The sequence below is a fragment of the Geotrypetes seraphini genome, chromosome 4, assembly GCF_902459505.1.
Source record: "Geotrypetes seraphini chromosome 4, aGeoSer1.1, whole genome shotgun sequence".
In the NCBI taxonomy this organism is placed as follows: domain Eukaryota; kingdom Metazoa; phylum Chordata; class Amphibia; order Gymnophiona; family Dermophiidae; genus Geotrypetes; species Geotrypetes seraphini.
In genome coordinates, this window is record NC_047087.1 from 10,877,614 (window position 1) to 10,904,331 (window position 26,718).

The following is a 26,718-nucleotide window of genomic DNA, read 5'->3' on the forward strand; positions in this document are numbered from 1 at the left end:
CTATTAATGTCGGGAGCCTTAATGGCAGAGCCAAGTCTTTTCAATTCAGTCCTTTAGTTTTAGATACCGATTCATCCCTCATAGAGGGCTCACCTCGGTTTACAAATATTAAAAATCAGAACAAAGAAAGGACGGAAGATCCTTAATTAGAAACAGACGGATTTATTAGGGACTTCTGAAAGAAGTGGGCTTTTAACTTTTTCCGGAAGATTGATAATTGGGGAAGGAGTCTTTGCAAATAAAAAGGTAAGTGAACGACAAAAGTTGACTGTAGTTTTGACATTCTTTAAGGTGGGAAAACCGAGCTTATATTTGTGGGTACTTCTGGATTTAAATGGCAAAGAGGAATTGAAAAAAATTGGAATAGGAGAAAAAAAAATCCCTTACAGAATTTTAAAAATTACACTAGTATATAATACACACTAATACATAATTACACTAATACTTTTCCTGCTCTCTGTGCGCTGATCCCGGGTAACGCAGCTTTAGCTAAGTTCATACCATACACTATGCCAACCTTTTCAGAGCCGAGCTGGAAAATAAAATTCTTCCGTGGGTACTACGGCAAACTTTTCCGGCACCTTGATAACAATTTTATGATCTGCTTTACGAAGGAAAGGCATCTTGAATAATTTAACAATACTTAATTTTACTCCGTTCCACAATCAAAAAGGGAACAGCGTAAACATCTGAAAGCAAAAAAACAACTTGCAGACGCAGCAGCCCTTCACTGCTCTATCTTCTGCCCTTTGCGTAGTGTAAGATATTTGGGGAGGAAATTCAAAAATGCGTGGGACAAACACAGAGGACAGGAAGGAATCAAAGCAAAACTTCAGTGACTTCAGCACTTTGAACAGGATGCAACGTGGACGGAGCAGCGGGAACAACATCTTCAACATCTTTATAAATGATCTGGACATTGGTACGACGAGTGAGGTGATTAAATCTGCGGATGATACGAAGTTATTCAGAGTAGTGAAGACACAGGGGGATTGCGACGATCTACAAAGTGACATAATCAAGCTCGAGAAATGGGCATCGACATGGCAAATGAGGTTCATTGTGGATAAGTGCAAAGTGATGCATGTCAGAAACAAAAATCTCATGCACGAATACAGGATGTCCAGGGCGGTACTTGGAGAGACCTCCCAGGAGAGAGACTTGGGAATTCTGATCGACAAGTCGATGAAGCCGCCTGCACAATGCGCTGCGGCACCAAAAAGGGCGAACAGAATGCTAGGAATGATAAAGGGGATCATGAACAGATCGGAGAAGCTTATCATGCCGCTGTACCAGGCCATGGTGCGCCCTCACCTGGAGTACTGCGTCCAGTACTGGTCGCCGTACATGAAGAAGGACACGGTACTACTCGAAAGGGTCCAGAGAAGAGCGACTAAAATGGTTAAAGGGCTTGAGGAGTTGCCTTACAGTGAGAGATTGGAGAAACTGGGCCTCTTCTCCCTTGAAAAGAGGAGACTGAGAGAGGACATGATCAAAACATTCAAGATACTGAAGGGAATAGACTTAGTAGATAAGGACAGGTTGTTCACCCTCTCCAAGGTAGGGAGAACGAGAGGGCACTCTCTAAAGTTGAAAGGGGATAGATTCCATACAAACGTAAGGAAGTTCTTCTTCACCCAGAGAGTGGTAGAAAACTGGAACGCTCTTCCGGAGTCTGTCATAGGGGAAAACACCCTCCAGGGATTCAAGACAAAGTTAGACAAGGGCTGGAGGAGTTTCCATACAGTGAGAGATTAGAGAAACTGGGCCTCTTGTCCCTTGAAAAGAGGAGACTGAGAAGGGACATGATCAAAACATTCAAGATAATGAAGGGAATAGACTTAGTAGATAAGGACAGGTTGTTCACCCTCTCCAAGGTAGGGAGAACGAGAGGGCACTCTCTAAAGTTGAAAGGGGATAGATTCCATACAAACGTAAGGAAGTTCTTCTTCACCCAGGGAGTGATAGAAAGCTGGAACGCACTTCCAGAGGCTGTTATAGGGGAAAACACCCTCCAGGGATTCAAGACTAAGTTAGACAAGTTCCTGCTGAACCGGAACGTACGCAGGTAGGGCTAATCTCAGTTAGGACGCTGGTCTTTGACCTAAGGGCCGCCGCGTGAGCAGACTGCTGTGCACGATGGACCACTGGTCTGACCCAGCAGTGGCAATGCTTATGTTCTTATGTAACAAGTTGGCTGCCTTTTTTGGCTAACTGGATGGACCTTACGGGTCTGCCATTATTTACTGCCAGATTTATCTGAGCACAACTGTTTAAAGTTATTCTGAATAAAATTTTTGTTCTGCAATTTCAGTGGCCTTGATCCTCCCAGTTTAATTTACCTGGATAATGCCAACACTTCCAATACCTCACCACCACGATGAAAACCTCACCACAACATTATCAAGCTATCCTAGTGATTACCCTACTCCTAACCAACCAGAAGATAACAGCAAACAATATCTCACCCATACCAATCATATCTAATTCCAAGGAAACTACTCATATTATCAGACGACTTTCAACAGATAACACCGCAAAATATCAGACCTACCCTTTCCAACCCACCTCACACACTACAAGAAGACCGGCCAACCCATGCAAGACCAAAACGCAACCACGCCTAAGATAACTCATCTATCCCAAAATAACTCAGATCACACAAACATCCTACACCACTCTTAATTGTGCATATGTAAATATCAGATCCATAGGCCCCAAGACTGAACACATAAAGACCTGGATAGTAGGAGAAAACATAGATTGCCTTTTCCTCACAGAAACCTGGCTTACCTCAATTCAGACCCCAGAATAACGGAAGTCTGCCCAAAAGGATACAAAATAATAGTAGTCTGCAGAGAAAACAAAAGAGGAGGAAGTATCGCCATAATAGCTAAAAGCAATCTAGACCTAAAAATACAAGACAAGTCAACTACCCCATACATGTCATGCAGCATGCGATCTTAATCACTGCCCACCTTACCTACTGAAAACCTCCAGTACGATATTCCACACTCTGCTCCTATAATGGATACAAACCCTACTCACTGACGGCCATTTCCCACTTACCTCAGCGAAATCATCATAACCCCAATCCTAAAAGACCCTAAGGGAGCAACAGACCAACCATCTAACTATAGACCTATAGCCTCAATCCCACTATACATCAAACTAATGGAAGGCCTAGTAGCTAAAAACCTAAACGTATACCTAGATCACCATAACTTACTCCACCCCACGCAATCTGGCTTCAGAACCAACCACAGCACAAAGACCCTACTAGGAACACTCATGGACATCGCGAGACAACACCTCTGCATAGGAAAAAAAATGTTGATCATACAACTAGACCTCTTTGCAGCCTTTGATCTAGTAGACCACGACATCCTCATACAAACCCTAGATGCAATAGGGATTACAGGAAAAGTTCTAACATGGTTTAAAGGATTCCTACAATCCAGAACTTATAGAGTAAAAACAAACAAAGTAAAATCGGATCCCTGGTCCAGCCCATGTGGAGTGCCACTAGGATCTCCCCTATCTCCTACACTTTTCAACCTATACATTGCCTCCCTAAATTCCTACCTAGATAAACTAGGAATTACCTACTACAGCTACGCAGATGACATCACCATACTCATCCCCTTCGACCAACTTGAACCATCCATGATAGGCACAATCGACGAAATACTTGAAACAGTAGCAAAATGGATGAAAGAACACAAACTAAAACTCAACCCGGACAAAACAAACTTCATCCTCCTTGAAAACTGCAAAACCCCAACCCTGACAAAGATAGAAATTAACTCATTCTCATACCCTATACTTCCCACGCTAAAACTCCTCGGAGTGCTGATAGATAGAAATTGCACCATGCAACCACAAATCAATAAAATTATAAAAACATCATTCGCCACTATGAGAAACCTCAGACAAGTCAGAAAATTCTTCGAAGGAAAACAATTTCGACTGGTAGTTCAATCTCTAATCCTAGGCCTAATAGACTACTGCAACATTCTATATCTCCCCTGCCCAACAACAAAGATAAAACAACTCCAAACAGTACAAAATACAGCTCTAAGACTTATCTACTCTCTAAAAAAGTACGACCACATCATGGAGGCCTACCACGACTCACACTGGCTCCCAATTCAAGCCAGAATACAATTCAAATTCCTTTGCCTACTCTTCAAAGCCATAAATGGAAACAGCCCTTCCTACTGGAACAATCGACTAACTCATTCTACCTCAATCAGACACAGGAGTACCCACACAATATTCGCACACCCGCCAACCAAAAAGGTCAAACGAAAAAAAATATATGATAACCTACTGGCCACCAGAGCAGCGAACCTGGACCGTCAACTCGCCAAACTGCTGACTTCAACCACAGACTACAAAACTTTCAAAAAAGATACTAAAACCTTACTCTTCAAAAAACACATAAAACCAATTATCACTCTACCAACAAATCTCCAAACTCCACCAACACCTTCTTCCTATGCCTTAGCAAATTAGAAAACCTTTACCATATAAGATCATGTATTAAGATCATAACAATTCTTATGTAATCCGCCTTGAACCGCAAGGTAAAGGCGGAATAGAAGTCACTAATGTAATGTAATGTAATGTAAAGATATGCTTAAGAGATCCGTATGAGGATGCAGTTCAAGCACTTGGCTACAGGTCCACCAGGTCCACGGCTGGAGCAACTGTGGCATGTGAACGTCAGGCAACCAATGCCGGGGTGTGTCAGCATTCCATAACGGAATCCCGGCCCCCAGATGCCATCAGAGAAAATGTTCTCGCCCCCTTGGCATCGGGGCACCTTTAAGGGGCCGCCTACTTACAGAATTGCTAGGGTGTAATAACGGGAAGCCTGATATTCAGCTGCTGGTGATCGGTGTTTTGCTGACCGCTGCCGGAAGTTTACCTGCAAATTCAACACCGGGCCTGTCCAGGCTCCAGCACTGAATTTCCAAGTAGACACTACAATGAAAACATAACCAGTTAAGTGCGATACTAGGTACTTTAACTAAGAAAAACCACATCAAGATAGGACTAACTTATGTGGTTAACTTGGTCGGTTATGTGCTGAATATTCCGGCCAAGTGCTCCCTGAATGCCCCAAAATAGTTACATTTCAGTTTGGCCCGAACCGGTTAAGCGCTGCTGAAAATGCCTGCTTAGCCCTAGATAGGCTGTTTATTTACTGGGATTTATTAACCATCTTTTTATGAAGAGATTCACTCAAGGCGGTTTACATTCAAATCACTTTGAATATCAGACCCGGGTCGCCTTTGTCAAAGTCCCCAGAAGGTGTCAATTTTATAAACACAACATAGGCCGCCAAGCCCAGGCCGGCTGCACGCAAATTCTCACAAAAAAAATGTACACCCGCTCTAGATAACGTGTAGGTGTACGAGGGTCCTTCAGAAAAGTTTCAGCACTTTCATATTTCCACAGGAAATGGTTGGGGCGGGAGAAGTGGGAAGAGGGCGTGTCTTAGAACGTCATGTGACTAGTCAGGAAAAACAGGGTGATTATGGGGAAAAGTGATGTAATTTGCTTAACAGTATTTAAAAAAATAAAAGTGCGGGCACTTTTTGAAGATCCCTCAAAACATGCAGATACAGTGGGGAAACTCCATAAAGAGGACGCTGATATTCGAATGCCAATATCCCAGCGACACGCTAGTCTAAAAGTGAAGGTGTGAAAGAGTGTGGTGTGAAGGTGGATTTACGCATGGGTGTAAGCTCTTAAACTTAGGATGGTAACAGAGGAGGATTTAGGATGGGGAGCTCAGCACTTTAATGTGGTCGCTAGACCGGTTTCAATGCCGGATGCGCTGGGGAGGGGCCTAAGGCTCTGATTGGCCCAGGCGCCTAAGGCCTCTCCCTTAGGAGGCCTTCGTAAACAAGGTGTCTTGGGGCTGTTGCTTGGTGGCGGGAGGGAGTGGGTATACCTCTCGCTGCCGGGGGGAGGGTTGCTTGATGTCAGCAGCGAGAGGGAGTGGCCATACCTCCCGCCTATACAAAACACTGCCCTCAGACTGATCTACTCCCTGAGAAAATATGATCATATTACAACTGCCTTCCTAGACTCTCACTGGCTACCTATGCAAGCACGAATTCAATTCAAATTCTACTGTCTATTATTCAAAACATTAAACGGCTCCGCCCCCCCCCTATCTAAACAACCGCCTAAACCAGATCCTCACCTCAAGACAAAGAAGAACTCCAAACCCTTTTGCCTTCCCTCCACTCAAGGGCACTCAGCGCAAAAAGATGTTTGATAACCTTCTGGCGACGCAAGCAGCAAAACTTAACCACTCCATCTCCAACCTGTTGACGGCAACGGGCGACGTCAAAACTTTTCGAAATGAAATCAAAACCCTACTTTTCAAAAAATTTATCCAGATATCTTAACCCAGCCCTTCCCCCTCCTCCTAGATAAATTCTCCCCCAAAACCTCCACTTAAATAATCTCTTCCTCCCCAAAACACCAACCAAGTATTCAGATCCCTGAAATGTAACGTAATCTTATTTGTACTCTAACTGTAATCTATTTGTTATATCACACAGTAACGTACAGTCAATTTAATATCAATTTGCAAGTTCTTACGGAATTAATCCAGGTACCTCTCCTCCCTTGTAACCAAAAAAACCCCCAAAACCCCAAAACTGTTGTAACTTCACTGGAAATGTCCAGTTAGCTCTTTTGTAATCCGCCTTGAACTGCAAGGTAAAGGCGGAATAGAAGTCCCTAATGTAATGTAATGTAATGATTTGGGGTCTTTTAAAAAAAAAAAGTATGGGTTTATTCTGCGCATGTACCAATCGCTATCAGCAGCAATCGGCACATGCGCATTTAGCAACCCTCTGTGAACCTCATTTGCATGCGCATTTTTTAAAGAATTGCTTGCCTTTTTGAAATCATACAGTAGCGGTGGCAACAGCGGCCCCTCGAATTTTACCGCCAACATAAATCAATCTAGGCAAACAAACGGCAGGCCTGAAGTTCTGAGCACAACTTTTAAGCTCCTAAATTAAGATGAGATTTTAGCTGAAAGGTTTATTTTCGAAAATAGGGCATGCGTTTAGGAGCAAAGCATTTTCTGAATATTGGACTCAAAGAATTTTAAATATGAGATGTGAAAAAATATGAGATTCTCAAAAGTGACTATACTGTACATGTAAAACTGAGATCTTAATCTTATTTCGTTCGGTAGGGTTTTTATTATTTTTTCTGTCAACAGACCGAATATTCCTAAGGACCCCCCTGTGCGCTGATAAGAACTTACAGACTCTGCCTTCTATCTCACAGGCATGTACAGCTTAAACATTATTCTTTTTTTCTGTCCTGATGTGATAAAATTATTGATCTCACTTTCCTAGAAAGGCAGCTCCGGGTTAGCAGAGCAGAAATGTGTCGATCTCTGCTTCCTGTCCTCCCCAGCTGTGGCGCTCCCTCGTCTTTCTCAGGCTGAGGTAACCTGGCACTCACACAGCTTACATGACACACCTGAACTCGACTGAGGAGAAGCAGCCTGGCATGTGTTTACAGCAGTCCATTCGAATTTCCCCTTAATCACAAGTCAGGAACCTTCTGGTATAGCTGGACACAGGACTCTAGTACAACCATGACTTATCATTTCTATAGCGCTGCTAGACATAAGCGCTATACATTAAAACATGCAAGAGACAGTCCCTGCTCAGTAGAGCTTACAATTTAATCGAACAGACACTCATCCCCCAAACTCAAGCAACCTTCGGGAGCTGTTTCTATCATCTTTAGTGGGTCAGACCAATAGTTCATCAAGCCCAGGAGCCTGTTCTCATGGTTGCCAATCTAGGTCACTAGTATCTGGCCAAAACCCAAGGAGTAGCAACATTTCATAAAGAATCTCAAAGAATAGCAAGATTCCGGAATCCCAGAGACTAACAAGAATCTAGAATCCCAAAGAGTAGCAACATTCCATCCAGAATCTCAAAGAAAAGCAAGATTCCGGAAACCCAGAGAGTAACAAGATTCTAGAATCCCAAAGAGTAACAACATTCCATCCAGAATCTCAAAGAATAGCAAGACTCTGGAATCCCAGAGAGTAACAAGATTCTAGAATCCCAAAACTTAGCAACATTCCATACAGAATCCCAAAGTAGCAATATTCCAGAATCCCAGAGAGTAACAAGATTCTAGAATCCCAAAGAGTAGCAACATTCTATACAGAATCTCAAAGAATAACAAGATTCCGGAATCCCAGAGAGTAACAAGATTCTAGAATCCCAAAGAGTAGCAACATTCTATCCAGAACCTCAAAGAATAGCAAAATTCCTGAATCCCAAAGAATAACAAGATTCCAGAATCCTAAAGAGTAGCAACATTCCATCCAGAATCTCAAAGAATAGTGAGATTCCAGAATCCCAGAGAGTAACAAGATTCTAGAACCCCAAAGAGTAGCAACATTCCATGCTACCAATCCAGGGCAAGCAGTGGCTTCCCCCATGTCTTTCTCAATGACAGAGTATGGACTTTTCCTCCAGGAACTTGCCCAAACGTTTCTTAAAACCAGCTACTCTATCCGCTCTTACCACATCCTCTGGCAACGCGTTCCAGAGCTTAACTAGTCTCTGAATGAAAAAAAATGTCCTCCTATTGGTTTTAAAAGTATTTCCCTGTAACTTCATCGAGTGTACCCTAGTCCTGTCACAGTGATTCTTGCCATGACAGCATCAAGACTGGATTACTGTAATGCAGTCTATACTGGTCGGACTACCAAGGCAATGCACCAGCTCTGAATGATTTTGAATGCTGCAGCAAGACTGGTGGAAGGTGATCACAACACAGCATTTGTACAAAAGCTTCACTGGTTACCAGTATACTACAGGACTAAATTTAGAACTCTGCGTCTGAGCTTCATGGCCCTTATAGGAAATGGAGATTTCCCTCTTCATGTGCAATTTTTCCTTCAGTTAGTCACCCTTATTTCTATCTAATGCTTCCTCCTTCATCTCTCCTATCTGTTCCACCTCTATTACACCATGCTGGAAAGACTAAAACGGTTAGGGCTCTTCAGCTTGGAAAAGAGACGGCTGAGGGGAGATAGGATTGAAGTAAAATCCTGAGTGGAGGAGAACGGGTACAAGTGGATCAATTTTTCACTCCGTCAAATATTACAAAGACTAGGGGACACTCGATGAAGTTACAGGGAAATACTTTTAAAACCAATAGGAGAAAATTTATTTCACTCAGAGAATAGTTAAGCTCTGGAATGTGTTGCCAGAGGATGTGGTAAGAGCGGTTAATGTAATTGGTTTTAAAAAAAGTTTGGACAAGTTCCTAGAGGAAAAGTCAAGAGTCTGCCATTGAAACAAACGTGGAGAAAGCTACTGTTTGCCCTGGGTCAGTGGCATAGAATGCTGCTACTATTTGGGGTTTTTGCCAGGTACTTGCGACTTGGATTGGCCTCCATGAAGACCGGATACTGGGCTAGATGGACCATTGGTCTGGTCCCATAATCCATTAGATTCCAAAAACTTCACTATGCTCCATTTTAAGAGAATTTCCATTAATTTACTAAGCACAAAGAAGTTATATTTACCGGCCTTTAGTTCTTATGATAAACAGTACTTATCTAAGTAGTTTAGAATAAAACACAATATTTGGGAAAATCATGACTGGGCAGGAAACGTTAAGACCTACAGTAGGCTATGTGAAAGATCTCAACAAAGGAGAGGTAGAATCTCAGGACATACTCCGGCCCATGCTATTTCCAGTCTCAAAATGGCTGCTGCAGCCATTTTGAATTTTGAATGCGGACCCAGCATGGGCAGGAGCAACTGGGAATCCCTCCGGCTCTCACAAGGCCACTCGACTGCCAGGATTACTAATGTAGCTCAGGGAGAGCCTACAGGTGGTGGGAGGGCAGCAGCTTCTAGTTAGGGGGTGCGGGAGTGGCATCGGTTTTTGGTGGGAAGGGGCCACTTTCTAGCAAGGGGTGGCCGGGGCCCATAGGCTGTGCAGTGCGTTTCTGGTGCAGAAACGGTGAACCGAAATTGTGTGTCAAACTGTTCCAGCAGATTCCATTTCAGTTGCTTTGCCAGTGATTGATACTGTGGTATTTAACAGTACCTCAAAAAAGTACCAAAAAAGAGGCCTTTCATTAAGCTCTTACCTGGCACTTTGTGTGCCAAGCTTTGTCAAATCTGGCATGTACACGTGTAAATGATGGTGACCAAGGCACACGTATGTTGCCAGATCAGCACTTCCACATGTAACGCCTCGAGTAATGCTACTCCTTTTTTCAACATGTTTTTTCTGGAGTGGCCGTTGCCATCGGAGGTTCTGACAAATACGTCCGCAGGCTGACATAAGGGGCCAACCGTCCCCACACACTGTTCTTAATGTGGCCTTGCACCATTCCTGAATCTGCTGCGGGAGAAGTGGAGGAGTCTATGCCCCTGGAAATACTGCTTAGTGACATCGAATGAAGCCGCAACTGCGTTCTTAAAAAAGTCGGGTGTCTGTAACTCGGGGACTGCCTGTATGCAAAACAGTGAAAAAGAGCAGATCTAACTGAAGTCCAATGCCTTAGTTTTAAAAGCCTAACACAAATGCTTATTTTCAGCAGGTGTTCAAATTTTTATTTTATTTTTTGGAATATCAGCACCTGTGTACTTTGTATGTATGCTCTACAAAGCATTTTACGCTTGTGGAAACAGTGTGTTTCTGCCCACTTTGATCACGTGTGTGTGTGTACACGTGCACGGGTGTGCTCAAGTGTACACAGAGATCATGCATGTTGCTATGTATATAGCATATATAAGATTGAACCCACCAGGTCCAGAGTAAATAAAATGGTTCAGTAATCCGTAAACACTCTCAGATGGAGGATTCCAGATTACACCTATCAGCTATTTGCATATCAGAATTTTAAGCGGTGAACTCCAGCCAGCGAACAAGGTCATTGCACAGATGATACTTTTTTTCATGTTCAAGTTATGTGTGGGGCTGCGTATGTTACAGATTAGCAGACAAGAGTCTGGCAAAGGTTACTGTGCACTGCAGGAAGATACACCGTGGCCCATAGATGAAATGTTACAACCCTCCGAGGCAAATTGTGCAGCCGAGGGTCCACAGATGCTCCTCTGATCATCACAAGAACAAAGGGCATGATCACACTTTAGACTGGCACTCAGGACACAGGGGGGGGGGTCTAATCCCAGCTCTGCCACAGACTCAGGAAGACTTCTCGCTATGTTTCAGGCTACCATGTAAGTGAACAATAGGAACTGCTTTGCCCCCTGTAATGAGTATATCCCGCACACAAATGCCAGTAAATCATGGTGTTACAAGGAAATTGGTCCTCAATAAATATGCTCTGGAAGAAAGGGGATACGACTGAGACTTTTAAATATCTCGGTGGCAGAAATGTACAGGAGGCGAGTCCATTTGAAATGAAGGAAAATTCCGGAAGGAGAGGGCATAGGATGAAGTTAAGAGGCGATGGGCTCAGAAATGGTAGTAGACGCATAGAATAGTCTCCCAGTAGAGGTGACGGAAACAAAGACTATGTCTGAATTCAAGAAAGCGTAGGACAGGCACGTGGGATCTCTTAGGGAGAGGAGGAGATAGTGGATGCTGCAGATGGGCAGACTGGATGGGCCTTTTGCTCTTTATCTGCCTTCATGTGAAATGACTCAGAAGAATGACCCTTGATATACTGCCAAATCTGTGCAAGTCAAGGTGGGTTAGAAAGCCAAACTGAACAAGAAACAAAAAGAAAATACAAAACTGATAGGAAAGACTCCCCCCCCCTCCCCAAAGACATACAAAGACAGAGATAAATCTCAGGTATCCCACTGCTCACCAGATGCTAACACAAATATAAAGGTCTCTAGAACAGTGGTTCCCAACCCGATCCTGGAGGACCACCAGGCCAATCTGGTTTTCAGGCTAGCCCTAATGAATATGCATGAGAGATATCTGCATATAATGGAGGTGCCAGGCATGCAAACCTGCTCCATGCATATTCATTAGGGCTAGCCTGAAAACCCGACTGGCCTGGTAGGTCCTCCAGGACAGGGTTGGGAACCACTGCTCTAGAAGCACCTTGAACCTCTTACAGGAAGCCTATTCCAAAGAGCAAAACGAAGTAAATGTAATGTAATGTAATTTATTTCTTATATACCGCTACATCCGTTAGGTTCTAAGCGGTTTTCAGAAAATATACATTAAAATTATAAGTAAGAAAGGTACTTAGAAGTTCCCTGACTGTCCCGAAGGCTCACAATCTAACTAAAGTACCTAGAGAGTAATAAAGTGCAAAGTAAGGAAAGAAAAAAATGAAAAATAATCCATTTAACAAAATTGTGTGCTTTGAAAGATAGAAGAGAAGAGAGAAAGGAATAGATGCAGAAGGAGGAACCATTGAAAAAAAGAATTCTGGAGAAATTTAAATGATAGAAATAGAAAAAAAATAAAAAAAAAAAACCTTGACTTCAATCCACAGTTTCAGCTTCAATATAAAGGACTTTTACAGGTAAGAGATTTGGTTGATAGATCTAGGCTGTCCATGTCTCCTCTTCTGTGATGGTCTCCTCCTTGAAATCCTTTCCACCTTAGATCACCCGTGCTCCAGCTGCTATTTCGAATAGCCGATCCATTGGACATTGGACGAGCCATAGAGGGAACTGGCCTGTCAACCTGTGGGCCAAGTATGTAAGGGAAAAGCAGTTCTGCCAAGCTGGGAGGTATCCTAGATCTTTTGAGACAAGCTAAGTACCTTAAACTCAATATGATATCTAACTGAGAGCTAACGATGAGTGTGAAATGGAATTAATTACATGATCATGAACATTTAAGAACATAATAGCCTTACTGGGTCAGACCAGAGGTCCATCAAGCCCAGTAGCACATTCTCACAGTAGCCAATCCAGGTCACCAGTACCTGGCCAAAACCCAAAGCGTAGCAACATTCCATACAGAATCTCAAAGAATAACAAGATTCCGGAATCCCAAAGAGTAACAACAAGGTTCTAGAATCTCAAAGAGTAGCAACATTCCAGAATCTCAGAGCAGCAAGATTCCAGAACCCCAAAGAGCAGCAACATTCCATGCTACCGATCCAGGGCAAGCAGTGACTTCCCCCATGTCATTCTCAATAACAGACTATGGACTTTTCCTCCAGGAAATTCTCAAAACCCTTCTCAAAACCAGCCTTCCCAACAGTCAAATCATAGAATTTTGGAGCTTTTACAAGTATCTCACTGCATAGCCCATATTGCAGTCATCCAGGCAGGAGATCAACCAAGCATACAACAATGTATGTAAGGTGGACTCGTCAAAATAGTCTCACCCCACCCTGAAGTTGCCACAAGATAAAATAACTCACTCCCACCACACTGGAAGTCTGATCACCAACGGTCAACCAAGAGTGAACCTCCACTCCAGGATACCTAAATAAAGTCACAAATGGTACAGGTTGACCAAATAAAACCAGCATTAAAATAGGGCACTCAAGTGACCCATAATCCAATGTTTAGTGTATCCTTAGATGGAAAATAGTCATTAAGCACATACCGTATATATATAAAATGACCCAAAAATGGGGTCTTGGCAAATATTTGGGCCATCGCCTACCTGCTCACTGTTTCAACAACCATAAAGAAACTTAGAACATGATAGCAGATAAAGGCCAAATGGCCATCCAGAGCATCCACTATCTCCTCTCCCTATTGGCTAAGGCTCTTAATTAACATTTGCATCTCCTCTTCCTATAGGCTAAGGCTCTTTACACCTGCATTGTGAGGTCATAGTGCTTTATAATTATAGAAACAAAGAAACATGATGGCAGATAAAGGCCAAATGGCTCATCCAGAACATCCATTATCTACTGCTCTCCCTATTGGCTAAGGCTCTTAACATTTGCATCTCTTCTTCCTATTGGCTAAGGCTCTTTACACCTGCATTGTGAGGTCATAGAACTTTAGTAACAGAAATATTGCAAGCATTCTACAGGGGAACCTGGGCGCTCTGGCATTCTTACAGAATAGATTCCAGTCACTCGCCTTCGTGATACCCAGTTGTAGAACTGCCTTCTTGGTTTCTCCTTAGGTCCAAGGATATATCATGCTCGGTAGACCCTTTTGGGCTAATCAGCTGCCAACTCTAACACTCAGCAGGCGTCTTTGAGTTGTATATACTGAGGACCATTCACAATTTCAATTGCACTTACTCCATCACAATATATTTGATTTGATTTTGAGGATTTAAAGCTTAATGTGTGTCCCTAGTGGGTTTAATTGAAAGAATTGTTTTTTGAACCTTCCTAGCCATTCTTTTTTCGCTAAAGTTCTTAGTTTCTCCAGCACAAGTGTTTTTCCAGTAAAACTGCTTTAGCACTGGAAACTGGAGGGTGTCTAAAGTTACAAGGGTTAAGGGTCATAGATTCAATATTTCACCTCTTTGGTGGCACAACCACACGAGGGATCCCCCTGTCTCCCAAACCAGCTGAATCCCAAACCCCCTGCCTCCTCTGCACACCCCAATCAGCCAGCGGCCTCGAATGTAGCAGGAGGGCAGGAAGATCGCTCCTGCTCCGTGCACTGGCTGGCTACCAGGACCCCAAAAGGGACTTGGGGGAGGTGGGAGGGAGCTGTGGTTGTCAATTTAAGCAGGCCTAGGAAGCAGCACTTTACATTATATCAGGGATCCCAAAGTCCCTCCTTGAGGACCGCAATCCAGTGGGGTTTTCAGGATTTCCCCAATGAATATGCATTGAAAGCAGTGCATCCACATAGATCTCATGCATATTCATTGGGGAAATCCTGAAAACCCCACTGGATTGCGGCCCTCAAGGAGGGACTTTGAGATCCCTGCATTATATGCAAGCCTCTTCTCTGTCCCTAGTGGGCTCACCGCGTTTTTGGACCTGGAGCGATGGAGGGTCACAAGCAGCCGCAGTGGGAATTGAACCCAGCTCCCCAGTTTCTCAGTCCCCTGCACTAACCATTAGGCGACTCCTTTTTAGTGAGAGAAGTCCTAACCCTCTCATCACATACTGAAGTCCTAAGAACATTAAACATCCTTAATGGGGTTAAGGGGTCTCCTATCACTGCAGCTAATATGGATTCCCCCAATGGGGTTGCTAGTCTTTACCTTCACATGCTATGTCTGCACTCGGATCTGTGCTCTGCCCCCGATGACAGAATAAACCCTGGCTGAGCTCTTGTCTTGTGGGCTGTAAGAGGATAAGGGATTGGGACCTGTATGTCGCCTTTACATTCAAAATGGTTTACATTCAGGTAGCCAAGCACTTTTCCCTGTCTGTCTTTTCAAGGGTCCCGCGGCAACAAGGGGGCATCCGTGGAAGATCAGGGGCGGAAAACTGCATGGTGACACTAGGAAGTTCTTCTTCACCGAAAGGGTGGTTGATCGCTGGAATAGTCTTCCACTCCAGGTGATTGAGGCCAGCAGCGTGCCGGATTTTAAGGCCAGATGGGACAGACATGTGGGATCTATCCGCAAAGATAGAAAGGGAGGGTCATTGGAGTGGGCAGACTTGATGGGCCGTGGCCCTTATCTGCCGTCTATTTCTATGTTTCTATGTCCTGGAGGTCTCACAATCTATGTAATGTACTTGAGGCAATGGGGGGATTAAGTGACTTGCCCAGGGTCACAAGGAGCAGCGTGGGATTGAACCCACAACCCCAGGGTGATGAGGCTGGAGCTTTAACCACTGCGCCACTCTAGAAATCAAAATGTAGTAAAAGTGAGCCAAGTATGGGACAATCAAGCCATTGTGACATCGCTGATGAGGTTGGCTCTTATTGGTGGAATGAGGCATTATGATGTCACAATACCAGCTCTGGTTACCATAGGCTGAAACTTTTCACACTATTTATTTATTCAACTTTCTATACCATTCTTCCAGGGGAGCTCAGAACGGTTTACATGAATTTTATTCAGGTACTCAAGCATTTTTCCCTGTCTGTCCTGGTGGGCTCACAATCTATCTAATGTACCTGGGGCAATGGAGGGGATTAAGTGACTTGCCCAGGGTCACAAGGAGCAGCGTGGATTTGAACCCACAACCGCAGGGTGCTGAGGCTGTAGCTTTTACCCCTGCGCCACTCTAGAAATCAAAATGTAGTAAAAGTGAGCCAGTTATAGGACAATCAGGCCATTGTGACATCACTGATGAGGTTGGCTCTTATTGGTGAAATGAGGCATTATGATGTCACAATACCAGTTCTGGTTATTGGAGGCTGAAAGGCGTCACACTATTTTATTCAGTTTTCTATACCATTCTCCCAAGGGAGCTCAGAACGGTTTACATGAATTTATTCAGGTACTCAAGCATTTGTCCTTGTCTGTCCTGGTGGGCTCACAATTTATCTAATGTACCTGGGGCAATGGGGGGATTAAGTGACTTGCCCAGGGTCACAAGGAGCAGTATGGCTTTGAAGTCACAACTTCGGGGTGCTGAGGCTGTAGCTCAAACCACTGCACCACACTCTCTTCTGCTGTGCTATAGTTAACAGAATCTCCATTCCTGACTGCCTGAATTGCCTTTCGCTTTAGCATTGCCAGTACGCAGGATCTCTGACAAAATGCAGCTGCCAGCGTCTTGATAAATGAGTTCCTTATATTAGGAACCAGGTCTGTCACTGCTGCACCTCCCAGGGATGACATCCCTCCAGAAGCCTGATCGGATGTACCTCAGTCATGAGCAGGAGAGCAAAACCCAAGAAAAGCAGGTACAAAAATCATCTCAGTAAGGACATAAGGACAGTGGAAACCCTATTCCCTATTCCCCATTAATAGCGGGTTCCAAATACCCCACCAAAATCTTCCTGGAATTTGTTGCATCAGTTAGACAGCTTAACTTGCACTAATGCCCTCCGCTTCCCACTACACACCCAGGCATGCATGGCAATTGGCATCCTACTGAAGCACATACAAAAGGAGTGTGAACTTCAGTTCATTTCATTGATTTTATAATTCCAAGTTTACCACACAGTCAAGCCAGGATTTCTATGTACTGTGGCCTCTAAGTAATTTCCCCATCCCATCTCCGCGAGCTTTGTCGCTGTTCCTGTCCCATTCCTGTAAGCTCTGCCTTAACCGCACAAGCCTCGAACACTTATGATGTTAAAGTGTATGAGGCTTGTGCAGATGAGGACGGAGCTTAGGCATTGGTGGAATGAGGCATTATGACATCACAATCTGAGCTCTACAATGTTGCTACTTAGGATTTTAAGGTGGTTGAGGCTTGTTCGGATGAGGACGGAGCTTAGGCATTGGTGGAATGAGGCATTATGACATCACAATCTGAGCTCTAGAATGTTGCTACTTAGGATTTTAAGGTGGTTGAGGCTTGTTTGGATGAAGACGGAGCTTAGGCATTGGTGGAATGAGGCATTATGACATCACAATCTGAGCTCTAGAATGTTGCTACTTAGGATTTTAAAGTGTTTGAGGCTTGTGCAGATGAGGATGGAGCTTGCAGGAATGGGGCAGGGACAGGAAAGAACTTGCCAGAATGGGACGTGAAAATGAGTCCCAGTGTCATTCTCTAGCTCTAAACTATAACATTTAAGAGACCCCCTTACCCTTAATTAAGCAGAAAATAAATTTTAGGTTTAACGGTTTTCTTCCTTTGCTTTACACCATTGTGTGTAGAAGTAATATTTATGACAAATGTAAATCAAAATAAAACAGTAATTATGATTATTTTATATTGCAATTTTCAATATTTATAAATATATTTCTTTTTTTTTTGTGAATCATGAAGCCCTTGTAATGTGAGGCTCTAAGCTGCAACTTCTCTAATACATAAATCCAGCCTTGCACATAGTCCAGATAACACTCTTAACTCCTAACATTCTCCGTTCAGCTGTTCGTGCTGTTTTCATACATGGTGCAATTCAGCCCACTACTATGTCTTTTCCTGAACTCTCTCGGGTGTGTCAGGTATAGGAGTTATGCTCAAAACTATTTGCCCTGCTGAGACAATTCACAAAAACAAGGGACTATTTGCCGGCCTCTGGGAATAACAAGCCCTTGTCGGCAGATCAGAGAATTCCATTGTAAGAGTCACACCAGGCACGGGCTCCCACCCTCTCTGCCATCTCCACGGCATCTTCTGCAGTCCTCTCTGCTGACACACAGCGGATCTCGCAGATAAAAAAAAAAAAAAAAAAGTCGAGCTCCTCAAAGTTGTTTTTTTTTTATCCCTTTTGCCAATTCCTCTCCTTGATAAGGGCAGAGCCTGCAGAGAGGCTGATAGAATGCCTATCACCACAGCGGGTGGGAAAGGAAGGTCCTATCGGGCCGGCATCAGCTGCCAGCCACACAGAAATTAATATCACTCCAAGTACCAGAATAGAGAAGGGCTGGAGGCAGCCGATAGCGAAATCTCTTTTACATGAAGACTGCAGAGGGCTGCACAAAGAGAGCCCTGCATTACAGACTGACCCCAAACCTGGATCATTGTACATGGAAGAAGGACAAAGCCCAGCCTGCAGGAGAATGACGTTTTACTAAGTCTTATAATGGTGGAAGGGAACAAGGAAGACCAGGTTGAAGCAGTAAGAAGAGCAATGTTAAGAATGAGAGTCCAATGAAAGCCTATGGCAAATAATGACCCGAAGAGTCACTAATAGCCAATGGCACAACCACAGCTTCACCATCCTTCCAAGGTCCCGTTTTGTAAAGTCTTAATATACCACATTATGTGAAGGCAACTATACGATGCAAAAGTTGATAGCACAGGAGGAGAGACAGAAAAAGAGAGAGGAAATGGAGCTACAATATTTGATAGGACGGGGGGGGAGAGAATTAAAGCAGAAAAAAAATAGAGAGACAGGCAGTGCGGTCATGCAGGGTGGACTGCAGGGGAGGGGGAGGTGGTATGCTGGAAAATAGGGAAGAGCAAGTCAGTCAAATGCAGCTTACAATGAAAAAGTCTTGAGCTGTGATTTGAACCGATCAAGCAAGGTTTCGGGCCTGAGAAGCGAGGAGAGAGCATTCTAGAGTCTAGAGGACCACCAGCCAGTCGGGCTTTCAGGATAGCTGTAATGGATACGCAGGAGAGAGATTTGCATATAATGGAGGTGACAGGCATGCAAATCTTCCCCTTGCATATTCATTAGGGTTTTCCTGAAAACCTGACTGGCTGGTGGTCCTCCAGGACAGAGTTGGGAACCACTGTTTTAGAGAGTGGGACCAGTGACCGAAAAAAATACTATTACAGGTAATGTCGTACGTGATTTGACGATGGAACGGATTACTAGTAGGTTTTGTTGTAATGAGTGAAGTGTACATGAGAAGTTGGTCAAGATACGGGAGAGAATGAGATAAGACGCATTTTAAATGTGAATCTTGGAGGTCAATCTGTGGGAGATGGGCAACCAATGAGTAGATTTTATGACGTGATTGAATTTGGTTTTACTGGTTATTAGTTTGATGGGTGTGTTCTGAATTCGTTGTGAATTACGGTAACTGAGGAGACTAATTGCAAGGAATTGGCGAGTATACTTGCTTGTGGAGGGGTAAAATAGACGTGAAATGGAACGTATCATTTATAATTAGTAGAAACAGAATTGCACTAACGATTTGATTTGTGATTGTTAAGTTAACTTGGAGTCGAATGTAACGCCTAAGAGTTTAAATGCTGGTGAAAGGGGGACGGTCGTGTCTGAGAGGATCGGTGAATCAAGGTCTTGAGGACTGTTATTAGAAAAAAAGAAGAGCTTTGGATTTTTCTGCGAATCCCCAAACCACGCCAGCTGAAGACCTCATCCAAAGGCATCCAGAGCTCCCTTCTGCCAAGCTCAACCGTTTCTGGCGACGTCCCTGGGCCAGCAATGCTAACAGCCCACATGTGCTCCCTTGTCAAGGGTGTTCATTTCAGGTGTGAGAAACTGAGCGCAGACTCAGGAACGCTGCCACTGATGGCTCAGCTTGGCAGCGGGGAATTCTGGGTGCCTTTGGAGGAGGTCCTCAGTTGGTGGGGCTTGGGAATCGTTTCAATCGGAAGGGGACATTGGGGGACGGGGTGAAAAGGAAGCTTTGTGCCCATCCAAAATTTCCAACTGGCTATGCCATTAGTCCTGGCGAAACTCCAACTTTAGAATCCTTTCATTCGCGCCCAACACATCAAACTTTCTTCTGGTATTTCGTCTGCGCAATTTAATTCCAAGCGAAAACAGACAATGAGTCATGGAGGCAGGTGAAGAAGGTCCAGGGTGCCTCACGCACCAGCCCTATGCCTTTCCTTACACACACTCCTGGTGCTGATTCCAAGCCACTATCAAACAGAGTGAGTGCAGGGACACAAGAAACAAAGAGAGAGGACCAACCAATCAGCCCCATTCCACCATAAGCCAAAGGGTTTTACACAAGGGCAAAATTGGGGAGGTCCTGTCGGGGGGGGGGGGGAGAGATTGGGATTTGTATTCTGCCTTTTTTGCAGTTTTACAGCCACATTCTAAGTGGTTTCCATACAGGTACTTCAAGCATTTTCCCTGTTAAGTGAATTGCCCAAGGTCACAGGGAGCAGCACGGGGTTTGAACTCACAAGCTCAGGGTGCCAAGGCTGTAGCTCTAACCACTGCACCACACTCTCCTCCAATACAATCTCAGAAGTGAGCCGAATGTAGAACAATGAAGTCATTGTGACATCACTGATGAGACAGACTCTTAGGCATTGGTGGAATGAGGTATTATGTACATCACGGGACGGGTTGAGGTGGAAGATGATATCTTTCTCCTGAAGGGACCCTCGACCACAAGAGGTCATCCGCTCAAACTCAGGGGAGGGAAGTTTCGTGGAGATGCCAGGAAGTACTTCTTCACGGAGAGAGTGATTGAGCATTGGAACAAGCTTCCAATGCAGGTGATAGAGGCACACAGCGTCCCAGACTTCAAGAATAAATGGGATACCTATGTAGGATCCCTACGAGGGTCTACCAAAGGATAGGATCACTAGGGTATAGACTTGAAAGAGCGGGTCAGTAGAATGGCATTCTTACAATTCTACTTAAATGGGACATTAGACTTAAAGGGAGGGTCGATGGTGTGGGCAGACTTGATGGGCTGTAGCCCTTATCTGCCGTCATCTTTCTATGTTTCTATGTTTATGACGTCACAATCTCAGCTCTGGAATGTTGCTACTCTTTGGGTTTCTGCCAGGCATTATGACATCAGGGAAGGGGGTTGGGACTTGTATTCTGCCTTTTTTGCAGTTTTACAGACACACTCTAAGTGGTTTATATACAGATACTTCAAGCATTTTCCCTGTCTGTCCTGGTGGGCTCACAACCCATCTAATGTACCTGGGGCAGAGTCACCAGGAGCAGCACAGGGTTTGAACCCACAACCTCAGGGTGCTGAGGCTCTAGCTCTAACCACTACGTCACCCTCTCTAAATCAGACAAGCTTAGAGCGGACAAATCTCTTCTGAACAGACCTTCAGAATGGAATTTAAGTGCAGAATAATTCAAGAACTTTTGGGGATCTCAGCTTGGTAGTTAACGAAAAGAGGCAGCATTGGCTCTCAAAGGGCAGATCAAAAGGCTTCAGGAGGGCAAAAGATGACATTCAAATGCATTAATAGGAAGGGGGGAGGGCAGGGGGTTCACACACGGGGACCCTTCCTGGTATGTCTGTCACAGCTCTGCAAGTTTCCCCGTTCCCTCTGCTGATGTATAATTCAGTTCATGATGAACCCAAAGGAAGAAAAACCATAAGCTGCGAGAGACGATAAAGAGCCCCAGGGCCTTCACACATCTGCTCCTTCCCCTATCACTGGCGTTATCCCTCATTCCCCCACAGCTGGATAGTCTCTGGATCAGGACTCTCTGTCTTCTACAGTCTGACTGAGGATGAGTACATGTCTACACACTCACACATGTGGAAGGGAAAACACGCTGCCGATCCTTAAACCAGCCAAAGATATCTGCAGACTCCTTTAACCGTGACCCTCACAATCACTCACAGGTCCCTTTTATCGTTCACTTTGTGATGGGCAAACCTCCAGATAATTTATAAATATCTCTGCAGTTCTCAGCTGCTTGGAAAGGCATCGGAGACTGAAGGCATGTGTGCTGGTGTACAATCTTTCCCAGCACTCTGATAGCGAGGAATACAAGCTCACAATCTCTCTCTGGGAGAAGAGCCCCAGGCCTTACATCACCCCTGCTCTCTCACCCTTCTCCCTGCCTCCCCCCCCCCCCCATTCCCCATGAAGCAGACTTTTCACACCAGGCACATCCACAGGGTGACAAATACTTGAACTACATTTTCAACAGGTCTCAAAGAATCTTCAACTTAATTTTCAAAGACAAACTACTTGACTTGGGGGTTTTTCCTCCAAAAGATTAGCTTTAGAAATGACAATGTACACATAAGTTCCTGCAGAATCTTAAATTTGCTTTACTCAGTGTTTCTGGATGTGCAAACATCAAAATCCTTCTGCTGACTTCCCCCAGGACCCCTGCTAGATTTGGCTACTGGTAATGGGCGGGCAATTTTCATATCTTTAAAAAGTCTCCTTTCCCAAGTTCAAACATAGAATTATTTTCTATTACTTCTATCCATTATAATGAAAGTGTTAAGCTTTTAACAATAAAAATAGATATTTTTGTGAGAAAGTTTTGATTTGTGTCTGCAAAGAGCAGCAGGTGACAGCTGAGGGTAGAATCACCTGATAAACTGCTCCAACCACCTCTTATTAAAAAAAAACAAAAACAACCTCTCTCCACATTCACTTTCTGATCTCTCTCCCAGTGAACATAGGTACAGCTCCCTGTCTTCCCTCCATAAACACACCATTTGCAGCTGGCACTGCTCCCAGAAGAGAGTGAGTGAGTGAGATGTTTGTGTCTGTGTTTATATCTGGGTGAGTTTGTGCGTGTGTGTGTATGTGTTTCTGTCTGGGTGTGCATGTGTGTTTAGGTGTTTGTGGCTGTGTCTGGGTGTGTTTTATCTGTGTGTGTGCGTATGTGGTTGTGTCTGTGTGGTTGTGTCTGGGTGTGTGTCTGTGTGTGTTTGTGTCTGGGTGTGTTTGTGTCTGGGTGTGTTTGTGTCTGGGTGTGTTTGTGTCTGGGTGTGTTTGTGTCTGGGTGTGTTTGTGTCTGGGTGTATTTGTGTCTGGGTGTATTTGTGTCTGTGCATGTGTGCACGTGCGTGTTTGCGTGTGTGTGTGTTTGGGTGCGTGTTTGTGTCTGAGTGTGTTTTTATCTGTGTGCACGTGTGCGTGTGTGTGCCTGCATGTGAGTTTGTGTCTGTGTGTGTGCCTGTGTGTGCGTTTGTGTCTGGGTGCGTGTGTGCACGTGCGTGTGTATGCGCGCGTATTTGTGTCTGGGTGTGTATTTGTGTCTGTGTATGTGTGCACATGTGTGTGCGTGTTTTGTCTGGATGTGTGTCTGTGTGTTTGTGTCTGGGTGCATGTCTGTGTGTGGGTGTGTGTTTGTGTCTGGGTGCATGTCTGTGTGTGTGCTTGTATTTGTATCTGTGTGTATGTGTGCGTGTATGTGTGTTTGTGTCTGGGTGCGTGTTTGTGTCTGGGTGTGTTTGTATCTGTGTGTGTGTGTGCGCGTGTGCGTGTATGCGTGTGTGTTTGTGTCTGGGTGTGTTTGTATCTGTGTGTGTGTGTGCGCGTGTGCGTGCGTGTGTGTGTATGTGTGTGTGTTTGTGTGTGGGTGTGTTTGCATCTGTGTCTGTGTGTGTGTGTGTGTGTGTGCGTGCACGTTTGTGTCTGGGTGTGTGTCTGTGTGTTTGTGTCTGGGTGCGTGTTTGTATCTGGGTGTGTTTGTATCTGTGTGTGTGTGTGCGCGTGTGCGTGTGTGTGTATGCGTGTGTGTTTGTGTCTGGGTGTGTTTGTATCTGTGTGTGTGTGTGCGCGTGTGCGTGCGTGCGTGTGTGTGTATGCGTGTGTGTTTGTGTCTGGGTGTGTTTGTATCTGTGTGTGCGCATGTGCGTGCGTGTGTGTGTATGCGTGTGTGTTTGTGTCTGGGTGTGTTTGCATCTGTGTCTTGTGTGTGTGTGTGTGCGTGCGCGTTTGTGTCTGGATGTGTGTCTGAGTGTTTGTGTCTGGGTGCATGTCTGTGTGTGGGTGTGTGTTTGTGTCTGGGTGCATGTCTGTGTGTGTGCTTGTATTTGTATCTGTGTGTATGTGTGCGTGTATGTGTGTTTGTGTCTGGGTGCGTGTTTGTGTCTGGGTGTGTTTGTATCTGTGTGTGTGTGTGCGCGTGTGCGTGCGTGCGTGTGTGTGTATGCGTGTGTGTTTGTGTCTGGGTGTGTTTGTATCTGTGTGTGTGTGTGCGCGTGTGCGTGCGTGCGTGTGTGTGTATGCGTGTGTGTTTGTGTCTGGGTGTGTTTGTATCTGTGTGTGTGTGTGCGTGCGTGCGTGTGTGTGCGCGTGTGCGTGCGTGCGTGTGTGTGTATGCGTGTGTGTTTGTGTCTGGGTGTGTTTGTATCTGTGTGTGCGCGTGTGCGTGCGTGTGTGTGTATGCGTGTGTGTTTGTGTCTGGGTGTGTTTGCATCTGTGTCTGTGTGTGTGTGTGCGTGCGCGTTTGTGTCTGGATGTGTGTCTGTGTGTTTGTGTCTGGGTGCATGTCTGTGTGTGGGTGTGTGTTTGTGTCTGGGTGCATGTCTGTGTGTGTGCTTGTATTTGTATCTGTGTGTATGTGTGCGTGTATGTGTGTTTGTGTCTGGGTGCGTGTTTGTGTCTGGGTGTGTTTGTATCTGTGTGTGTGTGTGCGCGTGTGCGTGCGTGCGTGTGTGTGTATGCGTGTGTGTTTGTGTCTGGGTGTGTTTGTATCTGTGTGTGTGTGCGCGTGCGTGCGTGTGTGTGCGCGTGTGCGTGCGTGCGTGTGTGTGTATGCGTGTGTGTTTGTGTCTGGGTTTGTTTGTATCTGTGTGTGCGCGTGTGCGTGCGTGCGTGTGTGTGTATGCGTGTGTGTTTGTGTCTGGGTGTGTTTGCATCTGTGTCTGTGTGTGTGTGTGCGCGTTTGTGTCTGGGTGTGTGTCTGTGTGTTTGTGTCTGAGTGTGTGTCTGTGTGTCTGTGTCTGTGTTTGTGTCTGAGTGTGTGTCTGTGTGTCTGTGTCTGTGTGTGTGTGTGCGTGCGCGTTTGTGTCTGGGTGTGTGTCTGTGTGTTTGTGTCTGAGTGTGTGTCTGTGTGTTTGTGTCTGAGTGTGTTTGTATCTGTGTGTGTGTGTGTGTGTATGCTCGTGCGTGTGTGTCTGTATGCATGTGATCTTTCCCACATACAGTTATGGCTTTCGCCTCATCTGATCCCTCCACTGCCAGCCCCAGTGGTAGAAGTTGGTACTTGCTGGATCTGTGAATGACTTTCTTGGTGTCTTACCTGGACCGTTCCATCGGTTCAGCTCCTTCTTAACTCCTTCAGGTTCTTTGGTTTCCAAGACTTTTGGGCTTTCGATAGCTTCTTTTGCTTCAGTTTCTGAAAATCAAAACAAAATGAAGGGAGGTCAGAATACAAGAGGATTCTCTGACCAAAGATCAATTTTCCTTGTAGCTCTTACTAATCATTTCTATAGTGCTACTAGACATGCTCAGCGCTGGACAACACAGAAGAGACGGTCCCTGCTAGAGAATGACACAGGGGAAAAAATTTGTCCCCATCCCGTCCCTGCAACCACTGTCCTCGCCCCGTCCCCACAGCATCCATACAAGCCTCAGTACTGCAATATTTAGCTTATTCCTTCCTTATAAATCAAAGTTCTAGCTGCTGAACTAGAGAAAGAGATATTCAGCTGGCAGGGCTTTGTTTATTAATTTTTATCAACACAACTAATATACTACTTTATCCTAAAGCAAAAAAAAAAAATAAATTAAAAAATAAATAAATAGAAATTTTTTTTCTACCTTTGTTGTCTGGTTTCTGCTTTCCTCATCTTCTCATTCAATTCCTTCCATCCACTGTCTGTCTTCTCTCTGCGTCTTCCATTTGCTCTGTTACTGTGCCTCTCTCCTCACCCCACCTCCCAATTGGTCTGGCACCCATCTTCTTCCCTTCCAGCATCTTCTCCCCACTCTCTGTTCCCTATTTCCCTTCAGTGTCTTCTCCCCACTCTGTCTTCCGCCTTTCCTTTCAGCGTCTGTTCCTCCCCACCCCCCTTCAGCGTCTGTTCCATTCCTTTCCACCACCACCCTTCCACCACCCCCCTTCAGCACCCTCGCACGGTTCGAGCATCTCCCTCCCTCCCCCTTACACCCACGGAGCATTAGTGTAATTTTTACAGGCCCCCAGAGCCTGCCTGAAGTTTCGTGCGTCTGTGGGTGGAAGCTTCTCCTCTGACACAACTTCTGGTTGCTTCAGAAGAGAAGCTTCCGCCCACAGACGCCCACGACTTCAGGCAGGCTCCGGCGGGCTGCAGAAATTACACTAATGCGCCGCAAAGGTAAGGGGGAGGGAGGGAGATAGATGCGGCTGATAGGTAGGAAGGAAGGAGGGGGCCGCGTGCGATTGGTGACCGCTCCATGGGGCGGTGGATGGCCTTGTGCCCGTACCCACAGTGAGAACTTTCTTTCCCCCCACCGTTTCGGCAGGTTACCTGCGGCTACCCGCAGGTAACAGCCACCGTGTCATTCTCTAGTCCCTGCTCAAAAGAGCTTACAATCTAGCCAAGACAGACAAACTGTACAAGGTGGTACATCAATACACAGTGCTCAGGTGGGGGAACCCT

At 45.0% G+C, this 26,718-nt stretch overlaps 1 protein-coding gene across 6 annotated transcripts in view; it reads right to left on the reverse strand.

The window, feature by feature from the left end:
- ZFPM1 (zinc finger protein, FOG family member 1) overlaps nt 1-26,718 on the reverse strand; it is a 280,395-nt gene that overhangs the window by 114,851 nt on the left and 138,826 nt on the right. For all 6 annotated transcript variants that reach the window (XM_033943694.1, XM_033943696.1, XM_033943693.1 and 3 more), the window contains one exon: nt 25,377-25,472. In XM_033943694.1, the coding sequence (XP_033799585.1) occupies nt 25,377-25,472 (96 nt within the window). The remainder of the gene's footprint in view (nt 1-25,376; nt 25,473-26,718) is intronic.